Raw genomic sequence first — 25,508 nt, forward strand, 5'->3', positions numbered from 1 at the left:
TTCTGTTGTGGGGTGACTGTTTTGTGGCATCTCTGTGTATAACACATCCTATCAAGATCCAAATACATTCCAATACACTGAAGTACAATTCCCAATTTTATTGATAGATTTAAGACAAATTAAGAACTTCTGTATCACTGTAACAAAAAGAGCACCAGTTTTGAGGAAGGACACAGAACTGCAGTATTTAGTGGAATAGTCATTGTACACTTAACTGTCTTTTGTATCCAGATAACCAAGTGGGTGATTCCATTAAGGAAGAGACCTTTTCCTTCCAATCAAACAGGATAGCCTTTCAGGAGTTACATCCTACTGTGCTACATACACAGCAGTGCTAATTTCATGCTTCTAATTTTATTGAAAATAAAACTAAATTTAAACAAATCCCTGATGCAAGATACTTCAAGCACCTGCAGGAAAACATCCATGTAAACAGCAATACATGCTTCAGTACACTTTAAATAACAGACAAGACAAATCCTATACCTTTCTGACAATATGTGGAATAGCTTTTTGCTGCAGCTAATAAATACAATCAGAATCATAATGCACACTCACTCGATTGAAGATTTTCAGAATTAACCCACATAATTTGGGAAGAAACTGTAAACACGCCTGCCTCACAACAGGCTGACAGTATGTGATCTCTGTAAGAGGTGTTACAGCAGGATTAGAACCTACATTAACCAGTTACACACAACTGACAAATGTCACTAGCTGTGAAGAGAGGATAAATCATACTGGTACAGGAATCTCTGACCAGCATGGAGTGTGGAGATACTGTTTGTGTCTGTTTTCAAGTATGTGAAGCACCAAATGTCACATGATTATCAAAACTTTAGTGTTTTCATCAGCTTATTGCTTTTACTTCATCTTTTCCTCACATGATAAAAGAAGGAAAGAAGATGAGAGTTAGGCACCAGGATGAATTTTTTGTTTTCTCAGTCACCAATATTGGCCAAAAATGTGTATAATTTAGGCAAGTTCCTCAGAAGAGAGTTATAGTTTCTACAGACAACTTATTCATGGAACAGCTGTCCCTGTATTCAACTTAGCGTTTTTAACTTTTAAGTGGAATAAAGGGAAGACCCTCTAAGGTAGGACAGATTGAAGAGAGCTTAATGTTAAAAACTGCTAAACTGCAAATCTATTTCACCCAGTGCTAATTGTACATGATGTAAATAACATAGCTGTACATGACTTTTAAAGACAAAGCAGTCTTTCAGTTCTCTGTCTCATTCAAAGGGGTTGTCTCCTGCTAAAGGTCAGGCAAAGGGACTAACTTTATGGAAATGATGGGGATTAAATACCACAGAATTCAAGAACTACCACTGCTCTTTGTTTTTGCTTTTTTAATAAAAGCAATTCTAGTTCCTTACATTGGAATTTAAGGGGGAAAGAGATGGAGTGGTAGAGAAACCTTATCCTAAGAGATCTCAGCTAGAATATTTAGGCCCTGTCCTGTGTGACACAAGTTTTCCTCCCCAGTGTTGTGACTTGAGATGATGTCTTCACTCCCTTCATCCCCAATTATGGTACACTAACTGAACAGACAGAGCTCTCTCATCCCACCCAGAAGACAGCACCCATAGCTGCAGAACACAACTTTCTATGCTTTTTAAGACGGTAAAAGGCAGGCTTAAAAAGCGCTATTTCCTTAACCATGCATGATTAAAAACACTGTTTCACACAAGGTAAGGGTACATTTTCCATTTTCTCCTCTGGATGTAAAAGTACTAAGAGATATCCAAATATTGAGGCATCAGTAAAAAGTATACTGCTGCTGTTCCTACCACGTTGCCATTTATGGAATAAAATTAATAAAATGAAGAAATCTTCACAAATGAGAAAGCAATTTGTTAAAACTGGAAGAAATGGTATACGTTAAATATAAAACTCATATACAAAAAGGGGCTAACTTTTTAAAAAAAGTTTGGACAGTTCCTTAAAATTATCTAGTTCATGGATTTCAGCCTACCACACACTTACTTTGGACTACAATAAAATAACTAGGGGAAATAAAATACTATTCAGATGCTTCAGTTGGAGAACTGAGGTACCAATCTTGATCACTGCATTAAAACTGCAGCATGTGTGCATAGCCAAGAAGAAACAGCTCCTACATGCTGCTTCCTTCCTTTTCTTGTGTCATGCCAGCATTGAACTCTGGAATCTGGTCTGCAAAGGACTGTGTCATCCACTGTCCGTTAGGAACCTCACTGAAGGACGAGCCTTTGCAGTACTGTGGATTGCTTCCTGCTGAACAAACAAAAATCACACAATTTTTAAAGGCAGTTTGTCACAGACATCTTTTGTGAAAAATCCTTTCTTTAGGATTTTTCCCCCTTCTGGGAAGCTGAGGCCCCAGAAGGGGAATGTAAACAATGGTTACCTGCTGCTGTGGAATGCAACAGGTGCACCTGTGATTGGCCCATGTTGGATGTGTACAATTAAGGGCCAATCAAAGGCCGAGCTCTCTCTGGGACAGAATCAGAGAGAGCTCCTTTGTTTATTCTTGTCCTTTTCTATTCTTAGGATAGCAAGCTTCTGAACTTTTCTCTCTATTCCTTTTAGTATAGTTTTAATGTAACATATATCATAAATCAATAAATCCAGCTTTCTGATCATGAAGTCAACAATCTCATCTATCTCTTCACCCCTGAAAGACCCTTGCAAGCCCTGTAACAGCAGTTGACACCACAGGCTCTTTGTTCCCCAGCAATGGCTGCAGACTGAATGCCCCAAGCACTTTACCAGTTCCATTTGAAGACAAGCTGCACTGGTCAGTGTCATACAGTGCACGGTCACAGTAAGCTCCTCCATACGCTGCTTCATAGCCTGGGTCATACTTTTCTTCTTTGACAGCCATCTTTTTAGCATCCTCTGGACAAACAGAACAGCTCAAGCATTAATATTTAGAATAAAAATTATCAAAGAGGACTTTTATCAGAAAAGCCACAAATTGTACAAGATTCTACCTGCTCTCCTTAAAAAATGTAGGCTGTACTACAGAGAACAGAATCTATAATTCTATACCACACAGTTTAGTGAATCACATCTCCCCATTAAAAAATTCTTTATTTCTTTCTGCTTGGGAAACTGCTAGTATTGTACACTACATTATGTTTTAATGAAGTGTTAACAAAATAAAAACAATACCTTGTGCAAGTTGCAAGTCAAATGTGTACTGCACCTCCTGGACCTCCATGTTGGGTGCGATGCCTTTCAGTTGATCCCTTAAGTCTTTCAGCTTAATGTAATAATGGACTTTATCTTGTGCCCGAGGAAACTGAGCACATCTTGCACTGGAAGATGGCATAACGTAGCAGAGCTTGAGACAAAGACCAAGAAAAAAAGCGTTACTGATCCCTGAGCTATGAGTTAATACTTAGTGCATTCAGAACAACTTAACTGTTCTAACTATTTGTACAAATTTCAACTAATGCCACAGGTGGTTGTGGAAGGGGCTAAAATGAGTTTTCATTTTTCTTGGCTAGCCATCTGTCTTGCCCTGAAGGCAAGGCTGATTACCAGCTGCTAAGTGAGCACAATTTTCACCAGTTATTTATGTGCTGCAGGAGAAGCAACAACATGTGCGTTAAAAGAGAGCAGAGCACACTCCAGAACTCCCTGAACAAGCAGAGCTCTGAGCCAGGGCATAAAGGAGTACATGATAGCAAGCAAAGATCCCAAAGCAGTGAGGGAAGCAGCACAGGTTAATTAGCCTGGCCTATTGGCGAAGTGCATCTGCATGATGTAAACCAGGGTGTGAAATTGTTGTTAGTGCGGTTGGAGCCAGCTTCAGTGTTTCTACCTCTGCCTATAACCCTAACTAAAGATATCAAGTTAGTTCAAGAAAAACAAACTGTATTCAATACTTCTATTATCATGCAGTCTTTATGAACAAGTGCCAGTAAAGGGGATTATTTTTCTTACAAATGCATCTACTGTAGAAGTCCTTAAGGGCTACCTAAGGAGAAAATATTTTATCCAATGATTCTTCAGGCTCTAATGGCAACACTTCCACCTTTAGAGAAAGGCAGCTGAAACTTGCAGCACAGGTAATTGAGGATAGAAATAAGAAGAAAAACAATCCAAATTTTTGAACTGACAAGATAATGAAGCTTTAGAATAAGCTACCTTGGCAAGCAGTGTAATCGCCTTTGCTCAAACTTATTTATAAGAACACATTAAACAATCCAATTATTAATGATACATAGCTGGTCTCTTGAGATATTTTCCAGCATTAGAGTTCTATGACTAATGCACTCTTCATCAAATTGCTTGTTTTATCTTAAGCATCCAATTTAACTTCAAACTGCAGGAAGTTAAGGAGACCCAGTCTGACAGAAAAGCTTGGGCATGCCCAGATCCAGCAATGTTGAAGGGTCACGTGCAGTAGCATAAGGATGGACTTGCTGTTCTTTCTCCCCCACTGTGGCACTGCATGGTTACGGTCAGTATCAAAATCCAGTAATACAAATACCCAGGGAATTGGACACGGGATCAGATGAAAATTATCATAAAAGCAGGCACGTGTTACTTGTATTTTATGCAGTCCTCAGAGAATGCACCAACCTACGAACCATAACAAGCCATTTCTCAAAAGAAGTCTGCAAGGCTGAAGAAGCTGCATTAAAGATGTGTCCAAAAACTGCACTACTCCCCTTTCTCTAAGTAAAAACCTTTCACACCTCTTATACTCTGGTCAGACTGGTGTAATCCTAAGTGTGTGCAAAGCCTGAGATTTAATTAATTTTAAAATAATCAATATGGAGTGCCCTAATTTTGTTTCTCAGTCTCAATACTTACAGTTTCTGTATCTGGCACTTTGTGTGGCTGCAGTCCAAATTCCAAGTTCTTAACTTTAATTCCAAAAACTTCTTTACTAAAAATTTCATAAATACCTAAAATGAAAATATAGGATAAGTGAAAAAAAAAAGCTACCAGCAGAAAAAGATTCATTTAAAAGTATAAGTTCCTCACATTTTCCATTAAAAGCTGCTATACGAGGTTTATACTTTTGTAGCTTCTGCATCAGAATTCTCCCTCCTTCCCGAAACTCTTTGCTAAAAGACAAAATACTCAAAATTATAATCACAACTATTAATTCAATAACAAGCCTGATATTTCCTTTTATTGTCTTACCTGGAGAGGTCTTTGCTTCCAGGTGTTGTCCTTTCAACCATGTTTGTAAATCCAATCCCATATTTATGTGGCAAGGTGTGGTCATCCATGTGGGTCAGCTGTTCATTACTTAGACCAGACATGAACAGACACTTCCCTGTGAAGTAGGAAGACAGATATGCATTTACCTTTTTCCAAGGAAAAGAAAACAGAGCCAAAAAATTCCACTTGACGACTGCACTACTGGAATGCTAAAGGAAGAATCTATTTTAACAAAGTATCAGTTAATTTGGGAAGACTACTGACCTATCCAGAAAGTTTTAAAGTAGTCAATATTACTTTACCTCTTCCAAAGGCCCCAGTGAACAGGAATTCCTTATCATGATCAGGCAAACCAGTCTTTTATTCTAGAAGCTCAGTACAGAGCTTTAGATTTTGTGATTCATTTAAGCAGCGATCAATATGGATTTGGGGGGAAAGAGTGTGGCAAATACTATGTGTCAGCTTTCTTTGACAATTTGCCATTGCTTCTCCTTTCACTGGGCCTCTCTGACAGAACTTGCTGTCTTGAACTCATATTTAGCATACAAAAATCCCTCTTTGAAGAAAAAATACCCAAAAACCAACAAACCAAAACCCAGGAGAAAAACAAAAAACAAACCAGTTTAGTTAAAATGCCACAAGTTCTAATAAAGTTCTGCAAATGCTAAAAGAAAAAAGAAAAACAAAAACGTACAAAAATGGTTTCCAGGTCCTGGGTAATGATGTCCTTTGTAAGCTGCCATCAGGCCAGGGTTTATGCCAATCTACAAAGACAGCAGTCCATTTTAACAATGACAACATGGCTTGCTAGTCAAGAATTTAATCAAGTTACAGTAAGGATGCTTATTCAATTCTCACAAAGTTACTGTTAATAAACAAAAATGTATTAATGGCACCTTCCATAATTTTTTAAAAAACCTGACAATTTTGCAGCAGTGCCTCATTCAGATGTGCAAGGTCAAAAGAGCAGCTCAGAGGGTGCAGAGCTTCCAGGAAATAAAGCACTGAGTTATGGGCTCTCATGAATCTGTACTAAACATGAGCCTTAGATTCCTCAGAAATTAGGACTAAGTTGTAACATAAAATGCAAAGCAGCTCTACACACAGGAAAGTTTATGTACTTTATCTTGCAAGATCTTGCCATATAAGCAATATAGATGAGTAGGCAGAAAGAATATAAATCATAACAAGTAAATACAGGACTTTTCTACCTAATCTTGAAATTGAATTACTCACTATCACAATATCCAGATCAAAGGTCAAAATATCAGGCAAAGTCTTGGTCAGAAGTTCAGCTTCAGATACACCATTAAAACGGTCCACTTTTCTTTTGACTTTAAAAGTATCTGTGATCTTCTCTTGTTTGCCTTTGGACTTGGCTGGTTTTTCTTTTTTAGCAGCAGGCTTTTTGGGTTGCTTTGGCTCAGTTGCTTTGGCTTTTCTTTTCCTTCCCCCTTTTTTAACTTCTGAAACACACAACAAATACTCTTTTTGTACATTTCCCATGTTGCAGTGTGGATATTCAAATAGACTCAGCTAAATGTATGGACACAAGGAGAAGGCAAAGAGGTAAATTTACCTTCAAAATTCATTAATTTAAGCAACACACCTGAAGCTTTCTCATCTTCTGGCTCTTAAAAGTTTAGAGATTCAGGCAGCACAGGCACTGGCCATGACATGACCACCCAGAGATTGCTCTCTCTCTCTCTATGTTCATTAATAATGTTGAGCTGAAAGTGTCACTTTCCAACAGTAAGTCTTTATTTAAATAAGCCACACTATACAAAACAATTCTTAGTAACCAATTCCCTACCTGTGATTACTACACAAACTAAGCAACCATTCAAACAAAAATATTTCAAATAAATTATACTGTACTTCTCTTGCAGAAAGTTTTAAAAAATAGGTATTTTGAAGCCAGAATCTTAAAAAAACCTTCTCTAACACAATACTAAAACCCACTACTTCAGCAAAGATAATGCATTTACCTATGGAAAAAAAAAAATCTACTTTTCTTGGAGCAAGACAATTATGTGAGACTGAACAATGTGCATATATTCACATCCATTTACTTCCTCTCTTTTAATTGTCTGTTAGAACATGTTTCTTAAAGAATACAATTAATCAATACTTCTGCAGTGACCATCAAGGAAAGGAAATCCAATAGGTCCAAGGAAGCAATTTAAGAGCAATATTTTTTTCCCAATCACTCACTCTCACTTCAGCACACTCGCACAGCCCAGTCAAGCTACCTTTTGGAGGCTCCTGAGCAATGTTTGGCTCTGGAATGCCCTCTAGAGTTGGCTGCTCAGTCATCATTTCCATGCTGGGCACTGCAGTCATCATCTGATGGAATGGAAATGAGTAAAATGCTTGAGCTTGCTGAAGATACGCACAGTATCTTAGAGAGGAAGAAAGAAAGAAATAATTTATCAACAATTTAGAAACTTACCGATGTACCAAACAGAATGTAAAGGTCAAACTTTATCAAGGCTGGCATGTACTGCACTTACATGCTCTGATGACTCTGTTAACCCACAACATCAAAGCAGTCTGGCTGCTTAGCTGGTATCAGTTAACCCCAACATTAACATCACAGTTCTCCTGTAATTGCTATGATGTGGACACATTCGTAAGGGCAGAATAGAGCTTTTATCTTTTCTTTTTTTTTGTCAAATCACAGTAGCACATATTTCCAAAGCAAACTGTCTATCAAACAGACCAACAATTTATAACGCATGTTGAGCTAAAGATCTCTGGGCTTCCAGAAGTTCCCTAAATTTTAGATCTTTTTTATGTGGTGTCAGTTCCTTGATCTGATAAGATACAGAATGGATGAATCATTCAGGGCTATAAAGTATTAAGAATACACACAGGATTTGCCACTATGCAGATTATTAAACAGCTTTAACAAATTGTGTGGCAGATGTTGTCCTGCTATCACAGACTGGATCCCAACACAAGTATTGCACTTATTCCATATGGCAGTGTTCACACATAAAGACATTTTTCCATAGACAGTTCTCTCTCTCCACACATTTATTAGTCATATACAACCCTCACACCCATTTCTACTTTATTCTGTCACTCCCTTCTATCTACACAGCCACCTTCTTGTCCATAGCTTCTACTGCCTCACAAATACATAGCAAGGACTTGGTGAACAGTAGATTTTCAGGAAATAATTTTATCATCTCAGAGCTATAATTAAAAACACCAAATAATTTTTAGATATAGAGATATTTGTCCAAGAAGGCCAATGGCATCCTGTGTTAGCAATAGTGCGGCCAGCGGGACCAGGGCAGGGATTGTCCCCCTGGACTTGGCACTGCTTGTGGCACATCTTGAGCCCTATGTTCAGTTTTGGGCCTTTCACTACAGGAAGGTGCTGGAGCATGCCCAGAGAAAGGCAACAGATCTGGGGAAAGGTCTGGAGCAGCTGAGGGAGCTGGGGGTGTTTACCCTGAAGAAAAGGAAATTCAGGGGTGACCTTATCATTTTCCACAATGATAAGGAAGGTTGAAAAGAGGTTGAAGCTGGGTTGGTCTCAAGCAACAAGTGACAAGACAAGGGGAAATTACCTCATATTGTGCCAGGGTAGGTTTAGATTGGATATTAGGACAAATTTCTTCAAGGAAAGGCTTGTCAACTATTGGAATAGGCTGCCCAGGGAACTGCCCAGAGTCACCACACTGGAGGTATTTAAAATATGTTGCAGATGTGTAAATTTATGGACAGGGTTTAGTGGTGGGCTTGGCAGTGCTGTGTTAATGGCTGGATTCGACAATTTTAGAGGTCTTATCAAACCTAAATGATTCTGATTTTAAATTTCTCAAAAGGAGGGACCAGTCCCTACTACACACTGGATTTTTAAGAAACCCACAGTCTTGTGATCAAGACACTAATTTTAACCCAGATATCTATCCTGAAACAAGGAGAATATGAACATACATCTGTCAGATTCCAGGAAAGTTGCCTAACAAAGCTATAGGAGATTTTTTGAGTACAGGGAATACTTTAAACCCTCTGCTAGAAGAGTTCCATTTTATTTAAAATACTTGTACAGTTAACGAACCAAAAAAGAGCTGATTTTCAGATTTGTATATACTTTAGGCCAGATTTCTTGCGTGGGTTCAGAAATATTTTTTTGTATTGATGTATACATATTACAGAACATTTAATTAAGTACTTTTAGTATCACCATGAAAAGGTAGTGATTTGTTCCTCTCCCCTCCCTTCAGTTCATTATTTTTTCCTCTCCCCGCCCCTCCCCTTCCGTTCGCGCTAAAAACAAAGGAAAAAAAGAAAAAGGTAAAAGAAAAATATATGCTCACTGCAACAAAACCAGGTATTAAGTAATTTTCAAATCCCTTTCGGGGCAGAGACACGATCGCGCCCACGCTCCCTAGGGCCGCCGCGCTCCCCCAGCCGCGGGCCCGGAGCCTCAGAGCCCCGGGAGCGCCTTTCCTCCCTCTTTGTGCCCAGGGAAGGCAGCCGCCACAGGGCGGCCCCGGCTTCCCGTGGGATGCGGGGAAGGAGAAGGACAATGGGTGATCCCCACCGCGAGACCCGAGAGCGGCTGCGGCGGCCCGCCGGTACCTGCCCAGCTGCGGGCCCTCCATGCCGGGCGCGCCCGCCGGGCCCGTCGCTGTCGCCACGGTCGTCACCGCCGGCTGCCCCTACGATCCCACTGACCCGCCGGGCGCCCCGCTCACGTGACCATGCCGGCCAATGGGGGCGCAGGGCGGGGCCGCGGCCGCCCCGGGCGGGGGGCATGAGGGGGCGGCCGGCGGCCGAGCCGAGGTGCGGGCGATGTGTCGGGACTCACCCCGCCGGACGCGATACTCCCCGGTAAGGGCGGGCCTTCGCACCCTCTTCCCTGTTCCGTTCCCCCTCCTGACGGCACCGGGGATGACGCACGTCCGGCGCGGTCTATGCACAGGCCCCGCCCCCGCAGCCATGCCCGCCGGCGCGCCGTGGCCCACCTATCTGCGGGCGCTGGCGGCCAGCATGCTGGCCATGTTCGCGGGGGCCGAGGTCGTGCACAGGTACTACAGGCCTGACCTTGTAAGTGCTGGGAGGGTCCCAGTCGCTGGTAGGGTGTGTGCGGGATGGAGGGTGTGCTGGAGAGGCTGTGCCTCGGGGAGCTCTCTGGCCTGGCGGTGGGCAGAGATCAGCCTCTACAGAGGCATTGGCCAGGCCGCCAGGATTTCATTGTGGCCGGTTCTGGGCTGCTCAGTACAAGAAAGACTAGGAACTGCTGGAGCGGGTCCAGTGAAGGGTCACGAAGATGATGCAGCGTCTGCGGCGTCTCTTGGGAGAGACGATTGAGAGGGGATCTCATTAATGTTTATAAATACCTCAGAGGTGGGTGCCAGGAGAGTGGTGCCAGACTGTTTTCAGTGGTGACCAGCGACAGGATGAGGAGCAAGGGCCATAAACTAAACCATAAGGAGTTCCACCTTAATATGAGGAAGAACTTCTTTCCATTGAGGATGGTAGAGCACTGGAACAGCCTGTCCACGGAGGTCATGGAGGCTCCCTCCCTAGACACATTCCAACCCACCTGAACACATTCGTGTGTGATCTGCTCTAGGTGACCCTTCTTGAAAGGGGGCTAGGACTGGATGATCTCCAGAGGATGATCTTCCAACTCTTAACAATGCTGTGACTGTGACTCTGTGGACATAATACCACGTCGAGAAAGGGTCTCTGCTGTGGGAAGCTGGGTTTTGAAAAGTGTGTGCAAAAGTGGCAAGAAGGCGCTGTACTAGATTTAAAATAGACTTTATTTCCTCCAGTAGTGGAAATGAAGATGACCAAAAGTTAACATTAGAAATAATGACAGATGAGGATGTAAAAATGGCAGTCACAGAATTAAACTCTAAATGAGATCATCCACTAGGAATAGTAATAGTTTAGTTTAGCCTCCTGGAGGTCTGACTTGAAAGCTTTCTCTCATCCTTCTGCTCACATATTCTTCTTGGGTTTTTTAATTCTCTGGGCTACTTTCAAATGGGAAACAAGTTTAAAAAATTACCATGCTTGAGCTGTCAGGTCAAAATTGAAGCAATGATGCTTCAGTCATTGATAAATACATCAGAATTTCTGTGTTTTAGTAGTCTCTACTGTAGCCTTCATTACTGGCAAATCGACATATTTATTCAGAATGATCAAATGATCTATATCTCTTAAGTAGCATGAATTTTGAAGAGGTGCAGTTCTTGAAATGTCATGTTATCTGGTACCTTTTTAAAATTTTAACTCCAGTTTCAGTGCCTTATCTCTAAATCAGGGCAGTAGAAGCAGTGAAACATTTTCTTCTATCACCAAGAGTATGTGAGGAAACTTCAGCTGTGCTAGAATTCTGATGTATTTATCAATTATCTTTACCAAACTCACTTTAATGGCAAAAATAAGCTTTGATCCTTTAAAACAAACTGTCTGTTCTTCCTTTTATCTTGGTTTTTTTTTTCCTCCAAATTGTATTTTGCTACTATAAAATAAGTCAAGTTTCAAAAAGGTAATAATTCATAAGGTGTTTTGCATGTAGGAATTATATTCTCAGAAAAGAGGGTGGTAAAATCACAGTTTAGCTGTCATGCTCTTGCAGAGTAAGCTCATTTACTGTTTTGGGAGTTTAGTTTTTCCTCTGCCACAACATTGATGTCTTTCTCTGTTTTTAATAGAGCATACCTGAAATACCTCCTAAGCCTGGAGAACTGAGAACTGAACTGTTGGGTCTAAAAGAAAGATCAAGCGAAGTTCAGACTTCACAACACTGACCAGAGTTTATTTTTGTTGTGAAAACTAGAACTGATAAAATATTTATCCAACTATTTAAGTTCCAGAAATACATATGTGAAATACTGTGCTCCTGTCATGCATGTGTCTTTGCTTTCCTTTGAGCAGAGTTGCAGGTAGCAATAAAAACAAACATACAGTGAATGCTGTCCCATCAGTTGTGTGCCAAAATGCTTGTGAGTTCATAAATCTGGATTACATTTTAAGTATACTTCAGAATAAGGCATCAAACCATGACACAGATGTATCACTGACAGGAAATCTGCTTTGGTCCACTGTAAGGCTGGAATCTTACCGTTTGGTCATCTCAGTTAAAATGGGGCAGATTACACTGAAATCAGATTTGTTTTTGCTCCATTTGGGCATCTTCATCTGTCTATGGTTGCTTTTGATAGCTGTAAATATGCAAAACTCTGAAATAGAAAGTGCAGGTTTACCTTTCAGTTTGGAAATAGAATTACCACAACACTCTTGCACCAGGAACTTTAAGATTCAGTCACCATCCTGTGAAGGTGGCTCAACAACCCAGTTTTGAATGGTACATAGAGCTTGGGAAGTTTGGGATTGTTTCACTTGAGAAAGGTGCCAGGACAAAGTGCAGACTTCATCCTCAGTTGTCCCTTAAGTTTAACATGTAAAAACAGAGTCTGACACATTACCCAGTAAGGAAACAAAAAAGCTCCCTAATTCCTACTGCCAAAGTACTTGGAAGTCTTGTAAGAGCAGAGGGATCCAGAAATTATCACAGTAAGTGCTACATTTACATCAGTTCTCGCTATGAAGCTATTATTTTATTTGTGCCTACGTAAGCTGGAGTGGTTTTCCTAGGAAAAAAGGTTTATAGTTCTTATGCATGTGTATGTGTCTGCTCTCACCAAGTTTTACAGCTATTGGTGGGATGAGCTCCCCTCCTGCTCTTGTATGCCCATGTGTGCACTTTTTATATAACTAAATCACATCCTCTCAGGCATCTCTATTAATGACAGCAGGCAGTGAGAGAGAGGCTCTGGTAAAACACAGATGTTAAGCCCAAATAAAATCTATCAATGAAAAAATCTTAATAGATTGACTTCCAGTGAAAAGACTTTTTCCTTTACTGCATCTAAACAAAGCTGAGATTGTCAACCTTCTAGTTCAGCAGAAGATAAAGTTTATTGGAGAGAAAATGGGACAGTTCAGTATTTTGTTTCTGTTCTAACTGGGGCATGAACAGCAGTTTTTTGATGATCCCTTTAACAAGCCAGCATTCACCAGCCCTCACACTTTGTCTGATTATCACCTCTTATGTTGTTGATTTCTGACATGCAAGATGCATTTTTCTCTATTTTCTAAAGGTTTTTCAGATCTTAAGGCTGCAGAGGGAAGCTTCTACTAATTAGGCTAGGATTTCTAAGTGTATCCTGCTGCTACTAGAAACTGAGCAACAGGGAGCTCTGCCTTTTCTAGCACTGAGAGAAATGTCCTCATTAGTGCCCATCTCAGAATAGCACCCAGTTTTAACAGCAGAGGTGACAACCCCAGAATCAGCATAACTGCAGCACTGAAAGAAACAGTGCTGAGTGACACTTCCACTACTGCCACCATTTTGCTTCAGAGCTGACAAAAAAAAAAAAAAAAGGCAACTTACAAGTGCATTTTGTGCTTATTAATGACAACACTTGTCACAGCAGCTTGTAGAGAAAGCCGCTGGACCACAGCTATGTTGCACATGATATTGTCAGCTGGAGTATATGAAGAGGCAGAAAGCATAACTCTCAAGTATGCTCTTTATTATTTCTGAAATTTAATCAGTTTTGTCACCCTCAAACCAACCAAAGCAATGAGAATTTCAGCTATACAACAGAACTAGGTTTGCTTAAATCTACAAGTAACTTACATATTAAAAATACTGGAGGAGGCCACCCTTCCCCTTTAGTTTGTTAGGCAAACTAAACTTCCGAATCATACAGGAGGTGGGAGCAACCTTTATTAACTCAGAAGTCAAATGGAGAGATGTAGGTAGTAATGTTACATTTCTGAGTGTATCACTGAAAATAAGTGATACTTTAGGAGGTTGATTGCTACAGAGCACAAAGTTTCACTCCTAAAGTAAGGGGATAGGCCCTTTCTGCCATTTAGTAACAGTGCTAAAGGCTGCTTCTAAAACTGACAGTGCCAGCTGCTGAAACTCGTGTTAGGCCACTCAGGCCGGGCCAGTAACAAAAAGGCTTTTCTCTAGGATACCACTGCAGTGAGCAGAAACCAGAGCCTCCCACCCCTCCAGACTCCCTTCAGAACCCACCCCCCCCCAACTAAGCTCCCTTTCCCTGACATCTCAGACTTCAACTCTAAAATCCTGACACAACAATCACACTCATACATGGCATATTTTGGGCAATACAGAAGCTTAGTAAATGGAAAGCAAGTGCTTCAGGTCAGTATTTAGTGCCCTCACCTAGTAAGAAAGCTTTTCTTGCCTCAGGCTGCAGAAACTTGTAACTTCTAAGAACTTCTGTTAACAAAACAGCAAAGATCGGTTCTTAAGTAGAATCACTGTGCAGAAGCACCACACCTACATCCTTCTTCCACAGAAGAAGGAAAAAAAAACCAAAACCCAAATCCTCACTGCAAAATCCCCCAAAATCCTCACTGTAAACACTTTCTACCAAGTCTGTGAAGATGCTTTCAAGTAGAGGCACTAGTGAAAAAATGTAGTGCTTCATCCAACCACTATGTAAAGCTAACATAATGATTGGAAGCTCAACATGTCAAAAACTAACCAGATTTAGCTTCAGTAACATTAAGTAACTACAGTGCTTTGCCATAAGAGACCAAGAACAAGAGTGAAAACATTTAGGAGTAACAGCATTAAGAGTATGTGAAAAGAACTTCCACCTTTAAAAAAGCTTGTAGAAAACAGAACTGCTGTAGCTACACAAGTCAAAGGCAGGGTTTCTAAGTGCCATGCAGGATGGTACCAGCTCGTAGGTAGTAAGACAGTTCTGGTGGTAGTTGTCCACATAGTAAATGAAAGGAAATGTTTTTTCCTCCCCTCATCTGTAAAGCTCCTGCTGCCTATCCTATGGAGTCAAGTCAGAATCCAGCACAAGCTGTCAGCTTCATTTCCAATGCTATTTTTAAACATCCAATCTCCTCTTTCTCAGGCTTGCAGAAGATACCTAACTCGAAGTCTTATTTCAATTAGCAAGTTCAGTACAGCTCTCAGCTCCCAGGTGTATTTGTATTTAAGCAGCACAGCAGGTTTGGAAATATAAATCCCAGCCACAGGCAGATGCGACAAATAGGTGTGGCTGTGCCAGCATAGGAAGGCCCAAGTATTGCCAACAAACAGCCTGTTTGCACAGACGACCTGAACACCCAGGACCATACCTTCATTTCTTTCTGCCAGCCCACAAAATCAGCTTGCTATGTATAAATTTAGAGTTGGTGGTGTTTGGGAACATTTTATTTTGTACATGACAAGATTTGACACCATGTCAGTTAAATAATACAAATTTACATTCATGAGGAATGTTTTTAGAAAAGTGAACTTAAAAAAAAAGATCTCCTTTACCCTTAAAACCCCATACCACCCATCAACATTTTACAGTGGAAAAAACCAAAACAATCTAATTCACATTCCCTCCTAACCCCCCAATGCAGGACAGTAGTTGAGTGTAGTTTACAGTTCATCTTTCACATCTGTGGATTCCTGTGAAGACAAAAAAGAGAATTAGAATATTACTTTTGGAAAGTGGAAAAAGGTTACAAGAACTGCCCCAGAAGAACAGAATTTTTTATTACTGTCACTGCACATTAGATTATCCTGCTATGCAAACATAACAGCAGTGGCATCAAAATTAAGTAGGTATAGTACAATAAATACTGTTTCTCAAATTTATTCTTACCTAATCTGACATTTAACAGTAGGAAATTACATTGCTGTAATCTATATATTTGCACTAGTCACAGGGTATCATCTTGCAGGTCTCTTCCAAAAGCAACCCAAGAAAGCAGGCCCAGTTGGGACCTCATAGCAACTTTACAAGTTAGTACTATTAAGAAGCTATGGTATTAGAGGAGTTCAGCATATCATCAAGACATAATTAAAACTGCAGCCATGAGCTAAGTGAAGGCTGACTTCACATGACAGGTGAACTGTTCAGAAGCAATGGTATTGTCTGGAATGTTGTTCCAAGCCTGTATCATAAGCATTTAAAATTACACAATTACAAACAACTGTTCATGTTTTTGCCCACAAGCTGTGGAAGTACCATGGATAATTATCTTTACTAGAGGATTTGCTACCCTTTTCTTGCCACAGGGCACCGTTACCATCTCTAAAGCTTAACTCAGCTCCAGCTTTGAACATACCTCAGTGTCATCTTTTCAAAATACTAGTTTAATAATAAATTTGTTCTGCAGTTTTCTTCCCCCTCCAAGAAATGCCTGGAACACCTGACACTAACATCTAGTGTCATGAAAGGCAAAGTGAACTTTATTGCCAGGTAGCATCCACAGATTAAGGTGCACATAAATATTGGCAAGAAAGCATCAAACCTGAGACCCTACCTTCTGTGTATCACTGCCCTCAGCATCAGCATCCAGTTCCTCTTCATCCTGCTCTGCCTCCTCAGGTGCATCTTCAGGCTCTTCAGGTTCCTCATCCACCTGTACACAAAGGTCACAAGCAATTTGCTTTACTTGCTTAGGTTGTTTAATTAGTTGTGCACTAGCTAAATACAGGCTATGGAAGTATTCACTATTATTTCCTAACATTTGCCACCAGCTACCTGAAAGAAAAAGTAAAATCTGTTTAGCACTGCTCCACTCCAGCAAAACAGCCAGCAGAAGTTCTTGCACAGCATTAGGAGAACCTGTATTACTTGTACCCACTTAGGAATTTCTCCTCATTATAGAGACTGGAGCCAAAGGCCTGTGTGCCTAGTTTACTCCTGTAGAGCCAGCACTTGACTAAGGACAGGAATATGCTTAAGAAGCTTAATGAAATAGCAGAATCTCAAGCAGCTACAAAGAAGAGCAAGGAAGGAGAACATGAGCTTTAAGTACAGATTCATGGCTGGACTTTTGGTGGCCCACTTAACTGCAGGAAGCTGGATACATTTCATTTTATGCAAGTGAATGAAGCAGCTGCACTTTTTAAGAAGGAGCAACAGTAGGTCAATTATCAGTCCAAGTGGAAGACAAACTAACCTTTGCATCCAGGTCAATGTTTAAACTCAAACGAAGCATCCTTTCTATTCTGTCCCCATATTCCTTAGTGTCCGGCAACATATATCCTGATCTCAGAGTTGCAGTTTCAAACAATACCACTGCAAGATCTGAAAGAGTTTTGTCATCTTCATTTTCCTAACATGGAAGAATACCAGAAAATCAAGAGAGACCTGTTAAAGCAGGTTATATGCAACCAAGTCAGCCAATGTTTCACTACTGTATTTATTTACCTTGACTCTCCTCAGCATGTCCTTGATCAGTGGATGCCTGGGGTTAATTTCAAATGTCTTCTTTTGGCTGGCATAATAACTGAGATGAGAAATTACAGCACTAAGTGCTAAGTTTCAAAATACAGGACCCAATGAGATCTTAAATCTACATGCACTGGTTACAGTCACAGTAACAAGTGAAATCCCCCCCTCCTTTAATACTAGTGCAACTATAAAAAGCATTCCAGTTACTAAGTTCATCTTTTGCCAACAAATGGCAGATACCACATGCCACCAATGAGTCTTGCTCACCAGGCAGTTTTACATACTGGGCTTGAAAATAACAATTTAAGGCTATAATGGAGACTAACTTGGTTGTAAAATGACCTTAAAAACACCCAGGATCATTTGAACTGGGCAGAAGCTTGTTACTGGGCACACCAAGCCATTTCTTGTCTGCTACTATAGTACTGGAAGCTTACTTTGTAGATATATCCTTCCCAGTCTGGTAAGCTTGAGCCTTCATGATTCTTTCCATGTTACCAGACCATCCATACTGACTAGCCACAAGAGCACATGGAGATTGGGTTAAACGTTGAGATAGCATAGCTTTCTCAATCTGTAAAGAAAAAAACCCCAAAACACCCTAATGTTAGTTCTCAGAGCTAATAGCTTATACTTAATAAAGTAAATAACTCGCACTTCCCTGTCAATTCAAGAATCTCTGGAAAATGTCTAAGGTGACATTCTAACTCTTTATCTTCCTGAATAAAGATGTTATCCATAAAGATTCACCCATGAAGACAGAGAAGCTACTGTCAAGTCTGTGCTCAAATAATCTGCAAGGTATGTTGTAGCAAGTATGACAAATAAAAATAATCACTACATATAACACAATATTTTACCTTGTCTTTGAGAGCTTTGTCTTTCATCCAGTTTAAGAGGGGCTCAAATTCCTTTTCCAAGGCTTCCCGACTCTCTTTAGACTTTTCACTTTCTTCAAACTTAACTCCTTCTTTTGCTACATTCTGAAACCTCTTACCATCGAACTCTGGCAAAGCCTGAATACAGTATTCATCCACAGGTTCAGTCAGATAGATCACTTCATAGCCCTTTTTCAGCAAACGCTCAACAAATGGTGAGGACTCAGCCTAGGATGAAACATTTAAGACATCAGTTTAACTGCATTTGTAATAGCAGCTACGAAAACCTGTACAACTATCTGGCAAATACTGCAGTAGTAACATAAATATAGAGTCTCCACATTTACAGTAAATAGACAATTCATAACATCTATGGTACTAAGATGACAAGCTATAATATACTGTACTCCTTCCCTCTTTCTTTCACTCTTACACACCTCCTTTCTGCTGGCACCAGCCATGAAATAGATTTTGTCTTGCTTCTCTTTCATTCTTTCCACATACTGATCAAGGCTTGTGAGGTTACTTTCATGATGAGACGACTGGAAGCGCAGAAGTTTAGCGAGCCGGGTACGATTGGAGTGATCCTCAATAACACCAAGCTTCACATTAGTGCCAAACTCTTTCCAGAATGTGTCGTTGTATTTTTCCTCTGCAATTTTCTTGATCATATCAAGAGTTTTGCGAACAAGTTTCTTTCTGATCACCTAAAAAAAAAGCAGTAATACTGAGTTACAACAATAAGTATTTTGAATAGCCCTCAATGCAACCTTACTTCAATACAAATTCCACTTTGTATCCCTGATCTGAAATAGACAAGTAATCTGTAAACAGCAATAACTGAGTTTCCTTCACATTAATTTCAGAGCCATGCAACAAAATTCATCAAGCTATTAAGTCTCCTAAACTTTGCTGCTGTTGTGCTTACAATGAAGGAATTTAAAACCAATTAGCTTACCTTTAACAATTTATGCTGCTGAAGTGTTTCACGGGATACATTCAAAGGAAGATCATCAGAATCCACCTAATTAAGAAACAAAATTTTCAGTATATCTGACAATATCTGAAGCTAAAAAAAAGATTAAAGTAATATTTATAATACTTACAACACCCTTAACAAAGTTAAGATACTTGGGCATCATGTCATGGAAGTCATCAGTGATGAACACTCTTCGAACATACAGCTAAATTACAAGAGCAGAGAGCACCCAAGTTACTTTGGGGTTTTTGCTTTTCCACAAAACCATACCCACACACTTTTGTGTCCTACCTTAATGAAATCACTTTTTTTGGATCCATATTCATCAAACAGTCCACGTGGAGCAGAATTAGGAACAAACAAGATGGATTTGAAAGTGACTTCCCCTTCAGCAGTGAAGTGGATGTATGCCATCGGGTCATCATGCTCCTGTGAAGAGAAAACACTTTCAATTAACATGGGGAAAATACCAGTGAATTAATAAGTTTCCAATAATAAGAAAGAGTTTGGCAAATAAGTGCAATTATTTTACAACTAACCCAGGTAGCTATGCTTTGCAAGAGTCTATCATGGACACAGAAGTTTAAGTTACAAGAGCTGAGTTACTCATGTAAAAATAGCTTTCCTAAGTAACCCTCCTGGAGACCACTCTCAAGTTTTGCTGGATTTTAATAAGCTAGTCACGAAAAAGTTGCCAACAGGACAATAACCAATAGTGTTATCATCATACCACAGTTAAGATACTCTCAAGTTGCGCGTTACACTGTATGATACAAAGACAACACTTCTAAGAAACTGTCTCCTTCTTTCTTCCACCACATGCAACAAACAGCACAACTCTCAGACTAAATACAAATTTCCCTGTAACATTTAAACACATCAGTAAGCTCCCCATGAGCTGCAACATAATATACAAACCTAGACTAATCAACACTCAGATGGCAGTATCTTCTCTCTGGAAAAAAGATTAATTCCTGACTGAGATGTTATACCTTCCAAGCTCTCTGCAGTTCCATCTACTGATGACAACTAATTAATTCTTCTGAAATAACCCATTCTATAAGCACTTACTTTTATTTACATAGCAAGAGATACTATAGCAAGCCTCTTGCTTTGGAATTATCTTGAAGCCCAGAGTTTACCTTGGAAAAGGTTTTGTAAAAAGCTTTGTATTCATCTTCTTCAACTTCTTTAGATGGTCTCTGCCAGATTGGTTTTATGTCATTCATGAGCTCCCAATCCCAGACAGTCTTTTCAACCTAGGTAAATAAACACAATAGTATTAAAAAGACTCATTCTTTACTTCAGGTTAGGCCAATTAAATGTACTCCACTGAAGCAAAACATAAAATAGCATGTAAAAATCCCAAACATGCTCTCAAAATTATGCAATGACCTGGACATTCTCATTTTAAGCATACACACTAGTGCAACACATGGGAACAAAACTTTAGTCTACAATGTAGTGTGTTCCGTGTTCATTTAACACATTCACTAAGCACCAGCACTTCTGTTCTAATGTTACTCTGGAAAAATCTTCCCAGCGGAGTATGTTTAAATTTAAACTTATCAAGAGCATCAGGTTACAGAATTCCACTACCATTTCCAGCAATTCATGCCAGTACTTATAATTAGCTGTGACCACAGCTTCACAAGGCTACTGCCAATCATCTGCCTGACTTCTACCTAGTCTGTTTCATTTAAAACCTTCTCTCCTACCATCTTACATTAAAAGGATTTGCTCCTTGAAAGCACACACTACTGAAATGCACCTCTGCAAGACTACCTAGGAAAATTACTATCTGACGTGAGCTACAAGACACCAAGGCTAACAAAGCTCACCTTCTTAGTTTTTGGTTTCTTTTCTTCCTCCTCTTCTTCAACTGCTGCTTCATCATCTGTTTCTTCTTCTTCTTTCTCCTTTGCTTCCTCCTCTTCAATGGGTTCTTCAACAGTCTCTGTCTAAAGAGACAACCACAGGTGGAGATTTGAAGACCTTGACTTCCTACCAGGTATGTTGTAGTATTCCCTCAAACAGTTTAATCTTTCCCAGCACTAGCCTGATTTCTGCTACTTGTCTGTAGCAAACTTTTCTACAACTAATATTTTTCAGTTACTTTTTCATTAATACATACTTCCCTTCAATACACTGGGAGATCACCACACTCAAATTTAAGTTTCTCAATGCTTTACACATAATGCTTATCAGAGACTTGGTGGATTTTAAGTTGGTGCTACACTAAGAAAACATCACAACAAGCTTAAAATCTAAGACACTGCCCTGTTTCTTATAGAAGGGTATCTAGCTATGGCTCTGCTTGAAAACTTAACAGAGCTTCCATCTACCAAAGCCAGTGGAACAAAGATCCTTATATTAATTAGCAGTGTTTTTTCTTTGGTAAAATTGTTTGAATCAGAATAAAACCAAGTTCCTATCAAGTTTGTGATTTTAGCAACAGACCAGCATTTGAAAAAAAAAAAAAACTAACAAACAAAAGAAAACTCCCTAGTAAAATAGTAGCCAAAAGAGTCAGGAACAGAAGAGTTTTAGAAACTGCACAAGAAGCAGCTCTATGGCAGGCCCTCAGCCTTCATGAAAGATCTGGCCATGAAGATCTTAACCAAACCTTATACTGAACAACGCTCAGTTAAATACACTTACCTTGCTGCTCCACACATATATGGGGAAGTTTATGAACTGGGAGTATTTCTTCACTAGATTTTTAACTGTGTCCAGCTCAAGGTAATCAGATGCTTCCTCCTTCAAGACAAGGCTTAAGAAAAAAAACCAAACAAAACCAAACCCTTTTAAGTGCTGGACAAGTATTTGACAGTTTTATAGCAGAATATACATTTCTTATGCCTCTGAGATCGACCAACTGAACCAGAGCATGGTGCTAATAACCAAGAGTGAGGGTTGATCCACATATGGGATCATTCATTTAAGAGCTGGACTTGATGATCACTGTGGGTCCCACCTCAGAACAATCTGTGATTTTTGCTGCAGCCGTAGCAATTCAGATTTACGCAAGTGAGCTTTTTTATTAGTTCAGCTACAAGTAGCTCTTAAAAAACGCAATTCTTACTCAACCAGCAATTGCTTTCACTGACTGAGGCAGAACACAATATTCAAAAGTTTAAATGCAAACATCAAATCATATTGATACTTATCAGGATCTTGATGCACCCCCATGGGCTTTACTTCAAAACTAGAGCATCAAGATCAACTTTTTCACACTGAGTGCCTCCTCCAGAAAGACATCCTCTAAATCCAGGCCAAATAAATTTACCTACTCATGAAAGCAAAGAGAATAGGACTAGCAAACTACCTCCAGTTTGAACTTTGCATCAGACTAGCCTCACTGATATATAAAAAGCAGCCAGATTCCAAGCAAAGCTCTACAGCCCCTGTATAGGTTTTGCCAGGCCAGAATGAGCCTGAAGGGAGCTGAACTGTCTGGAATTACTTGCTGACAGTTGTAAAGACATTCACAGCTTTGTTAGCTCATCTAACAGAACATAAACTACATTACTACATTTATTTTTGGATTCAGTTTGTATTTTGCATATTTCTATTAAACTGAATAAAGCTGTATTACAAGAAGTCAATCAGTCACAAAGCTAAAGTCACTCGCTTATTCCAGTAAGCAAAGTGTACCCACACGACCTTTTTTATTTTAAGACTAAAGAAACTTAATACTTACGTTATGGTTGTGCCACGTCCTAAGGTGTTCCCTCTTGGGTCATTGATCACTGAGAATTCATTTGAATCTGACTCCCAAATATGCTGAGTATCATTATTGTGTTTTGATGTGACAATAACTCTGTCTGCTACTAAGAAAGCAGAATAAAAGCCAACACCAAACTGGCCAATTAACTCAGATGTTGACTGGCTATCATCCTGCATTTCAGTCATCTTGTTTAAGAATTCACTTGTACCAGACTTTGCAATGGTACCCAGGTTTTTAACTAACTCCTCCTTTGTCATGCCAATACCCGTGTCTGTAACATGAAGCATGTTCTTCTCTTTATCACACTGAAAAAAGACAAAAATGCAGTTTGACTTCACTGTGATTTTTAGTACATGCCAAGGAAACTTGGTACATAGTAGGTATTCAAACATGACGAGCTACAATAAACTGAATCTGCAGTAACTATAGAAATGAGGAAGACTCTCCTTCAAAGCAGTCCAATACTTCAGCTGCTCTTTATAAAACCAGAAACATATCTTTACCACTAGAAGAGGAGTAGTCTTTGGTAGAGTTAATTGCAAGGGTCCTCATGTGGTTCTAGTTTTAATTTGCATCAGTATTAAGCCAAAAAAAGAAATTTAACGATGGAGCGTATTTTTACATTCTTCCACCACTTCTTTAAAAGGTATGTTTGTATCTAATCCTTCTTACCTTGATTTTGACTGTAAGTTCCTCATTGCCAGCAAGAGCATTTTCATCAGTTAATGATATCAACCGTATCTTATCTAAAGCATCTGATGCATTTGAAATAAGTTCCCGCAGGAAAATCTGAAATAGGAACCAGTAGTCAGGAATGGCAGGAGAGAAACAGACACACACCTCCCAAAATTCTAACATGATATGAAGATGAAGGCACTAACCTCTTTATTTTTATATAAAGAATTGATAATTAGCTTCATCATTCTGTTCACTTCTGCTTGAAATGCAAACTTCTCAGATTTTTCTCTGATTTCTTTGATCTGGGATGCATTTAGGCCATCTAGCTGGATAGCTTCTTCCTCTCTGTTAAGACAGTGAAAAACCTATCAAGGAGTCCCATCCACAAACAGCAAGACTAATTTAATCACGAAGCAGCAGCAATAACACTTAACTACTGATGCAGTACAAAATTACATGATCACATGAGTCAGGTGCAAGAGCAGCAATCCTCAACTACATTACCATAATCCAAAAACTTGACTGAAAATTCATGCTTGCAAGTAAGACATTTTTAATAAAAGATTCAGGGAATAATACTGGTAGTCTTAAAGCTACTGCAATCCTCAGCATGTGGTACACCTCACAGGGGTGAGGCATTTCATGGGCACAGAGCTATTTCATCCACAGGCACTAAACTGACATGATTTATGATGTGCACGAAAAAACCCAAATTAACAGTTATCGATACTCTATAAAAACAAGTTGAACTTTTCTGAATCCAAGTTCTCAAGCTCATTTTTATTTAGAAGGAAACAGTCTTGACAGGAACGTTTTATTTCCCCCAGCTGACTGGGTCTCTCTTTCGAACAGCGTTCACCCCTTACTTGAGGCATTACTGGTGCTCAAACTGACCCATTCAAAATCAGAGCGCCCCGGGTACCAACCTCTGAACAACTTCATCATCCGTTCGAGACCCTTCTCTGCTTTTGCCCAAGTCATCTTCCACAGTCCCATCCACATCCACCTCATCGGCTCTGACCGACACTGGGAAAACAAGGAAACCAGCGTTCTGAGCCCGATCCCCACACTACGCACTGCCCAACTTCTTCGCTTACCCCTCCCCACGCCTTCAGGCTCAGCGCTGCGCCTCAAATCCCCCTCCCTAGGAGAGTTCAGCCCAACCGGAGACACGGGAGATAGGCAGGGGGAGGCCCCCTCCTACCCTCCGCCCTCGCCCGTGATAGCGCAAGAGTGGCGCAGCCCCCTCCCCCCCGCCGCCCCATCTCCGGAGAGGGCCAGGCCCGGGCAGGGCATGCGAGGGCTCGAGCATCGCTTCCCTCCCCGTAGGGCAGACTGAGGGGTCCCGCCGGAGACCCTACCTCCCCTCGGCGGCCTCCGTCCCCCTCATCCCAGCAAACAGCGGGGGGGGGGGGGGGGTTGGGCCTGTTGGCCGGGGCCCAGACACCCCTCCGCCAGAACCTTCTAGAAACCCGCAGGCGCTCACCGGCCAGGAGCAGCACACACGCCAGAGCGAGCCCCCAGACCGACTTCATGGCGGCCGTAGTGACAAGAGAAGAGCCCCCGCCGCCGCCGCCCCGGAATCCACCCCGCGCAGCCGCCGATTCCACTGGAGCGCCCGCAGCCCTCCCCCTCCGCCTTATCAACTCCCGGGTGGGGGGGACCGCGCCATTCGGCCCAATAGCAGCGCACCACGCCAAACACGCAGCCAATGGAGAGCTCTGAAGGGCGGGGCTTTCGACTGGCGCCGCCAATCGTAACTTTCCATGTGCGGTTTCCTGCTGTCGGAGCGTGGCCGGCGC

The 25,508-nt window shown here is 40.7% G+C and overlaps 3 protein-coding genes across 5 annotated transcripts; 1 reads left to right on the forward strand and 2 right to left on the reverse strand.

The window, feature by feature from the left end:
- Positions 1-78: 78 nt before the first annotated feature.
- On the reverse strand, positions 79-10,064 carry TDG (thymine DNA glycosylase). Of its 3 annotated transcripts, none has more exons than XM_054274886.1 (10): positions 9,998-10,064; positions 7,422-7,570; positions 6,406-6,635; positions 5,864-5,933; positions 5,149-5,284; positions 4,987-5,069; positions 4,813-4,907; positions 3,160-3,331; positions 2,755-2,883; positions 79-2,259 (listed from the first exon to the last, which is right to left on the reverse strand). In XM_054274886.1, exons 2-10 carry the CDS (start codon positions 7,513-7,515, stop codon positions 2,120-2,122), a joined length of 1,149 nt encoding a protein of 382 aa, XP_054130861.1. In that variant the 5' UTR covers positions 7,516-7,570; positions 9,998-10,064; the 3' UTR covers positions 79-2,119. The 3 variants fall into 3 exon arrangements, with proteins under 3 accessions (XP_054130861.1, XP_054130853.1, XP_054130845.1); XM_054274878.1 differs by lacking the exon at positions 9,998-10,064 and adding an exon at positions 9,769-9,894 and having other exon boundaries at positions 79-2,256; XM_054274870.1 differs by lacking the exon at positions 9,998-10,064 and adding an exon at positions 9,769-9,893.
- Positions 10,010-12,043, forward strand: LOC128936160 (ubiquinol-cytochrome-c reductase complex assembly factor 6). The gene is made up of 2 exons (XM_054274907.1): positions 10,010-10,236; positions 11,859-12,043. Exons 1-2 carry the CDS (start codon positions 10,081-10,083, stop codon positions 11,952-11,954), a joined length of 252 nt encoding a protein of 83 aa, XP_054130882.1. The 5' UTR covers positions 10,010-10,080; the 3' UTR covers positions 11,955-12,043.
- Positions 12,044-15,389: 3,346 nt separating this feature from the next.
- Positions 15,390-25,301, reverse strand: HSP90B1 (heat shock protein 90 beta family member 1). The gene is made up of 18 exons (XM_054275616.1): positions 25,193-25,301; positions 24,633-24,732; positions 23,910-24,051; positions 23,701-23,817; positions 23,002-23,333; positions 21,960-22,071; positions 21,140-21,259; positions 20,441-20,557; positions 19,590-19,727; positions 19,426-19,503; positions 19,278-19,343; positions 18,757-19,026; positions 18,302-18,547; positions 17,879-18,015; positions 17,418-17,496; positions 17,167-17,322; positions 16,525-16,623; positions 15,390-15,664 (listed from the first exon to the last, which is right to left on the reverse strand). The coding sequence occupies exons 1-18, from the start codon at positions 25,239-25,241 to the stop codon at positions 15,635-15,637; spliced, it is 2,388 nt and encodes a 795-aa protein (XP_054131591.1). The 5' UTR covers positions 25,242-25,301; the 3' UTR covers positions 15,390-15,634.
- Positions 25,302-25,508: the final 207 nt, after the last annotated feature.

This window comes from Melozone crissalis, unplaced genomic scaffold, assembly GCF_028551555.1.
Source record: "Melozone crissalis strain CALT ecotype California unplaced genomic scaffold, PUWL_Pcris_2 ptg000004l_1, whole genome shotgun sequence".
In the NCBI taxonomy this organism is placed as follows: domain Eukaryota; kingdom Metazoa; phylum Chordata; class Aves; order Passeriformes; family Passerellidae; genus Melozone; species Melozone crissalis.

Bases quoted from the DNA above. Each gene is read 5' to 3' on its own strand.
- HSP90B1 (XM_054275616.1), bottom strand. From the start codon at position 25,241: ATGAAGTCGGTCTGGGGGCTCGCTCTGGCGTGTGTGCTGCTCCTGGCC. The intron at 23,334-23,700 runs GTAAGAAGGATT...GTCTTTTTTCAG, and splicing joins AACTTACAGTCAAAATCAAG to TGTGATAAAGAGAAGAACAT. The intron at 15,665-16,524 runs GTAGGGTCTCAG...TTGTCTTCACAG, and splicing joins AGGGCAGTGATACACAGAAG to GAATCCACAGATGTGAAAGA.
- LOC128936160 (XM_054274907.1), top strand. From the start codon at position 10,081: ATGACGCACGTCCGGCGCGGTCTATGCACAGGCCCCGCCCCCGCAGCC. The intron at 10,237-11,858 runs GTAAGTGCTGGG...TGTTTTTAATAG, and splicing joins GGTACTACAGGCCTGACCTT to AGCATACCTGAAATACCTCC.
- TDG (XM_054274870.1), bottom strand. From the start codon at position 9,791: ATGGAGGGCCCGCAGCTGGGCAG. The intron at 5,070-5,148 runs GTAAGACAATAA...TTTGTCTTTTAG, and splicing joins GGAAGCAAAGACCTCTCCAG to CAAAGAGTTTCGGGAAGGAG. The intron at 3,332-4,812 runs GTAAGTATTGAG...CTTTGTCTCAAG, and splicing joins AAGTGCCAGATACAGAAACT to CTCTGCTACGTTATGCCATC.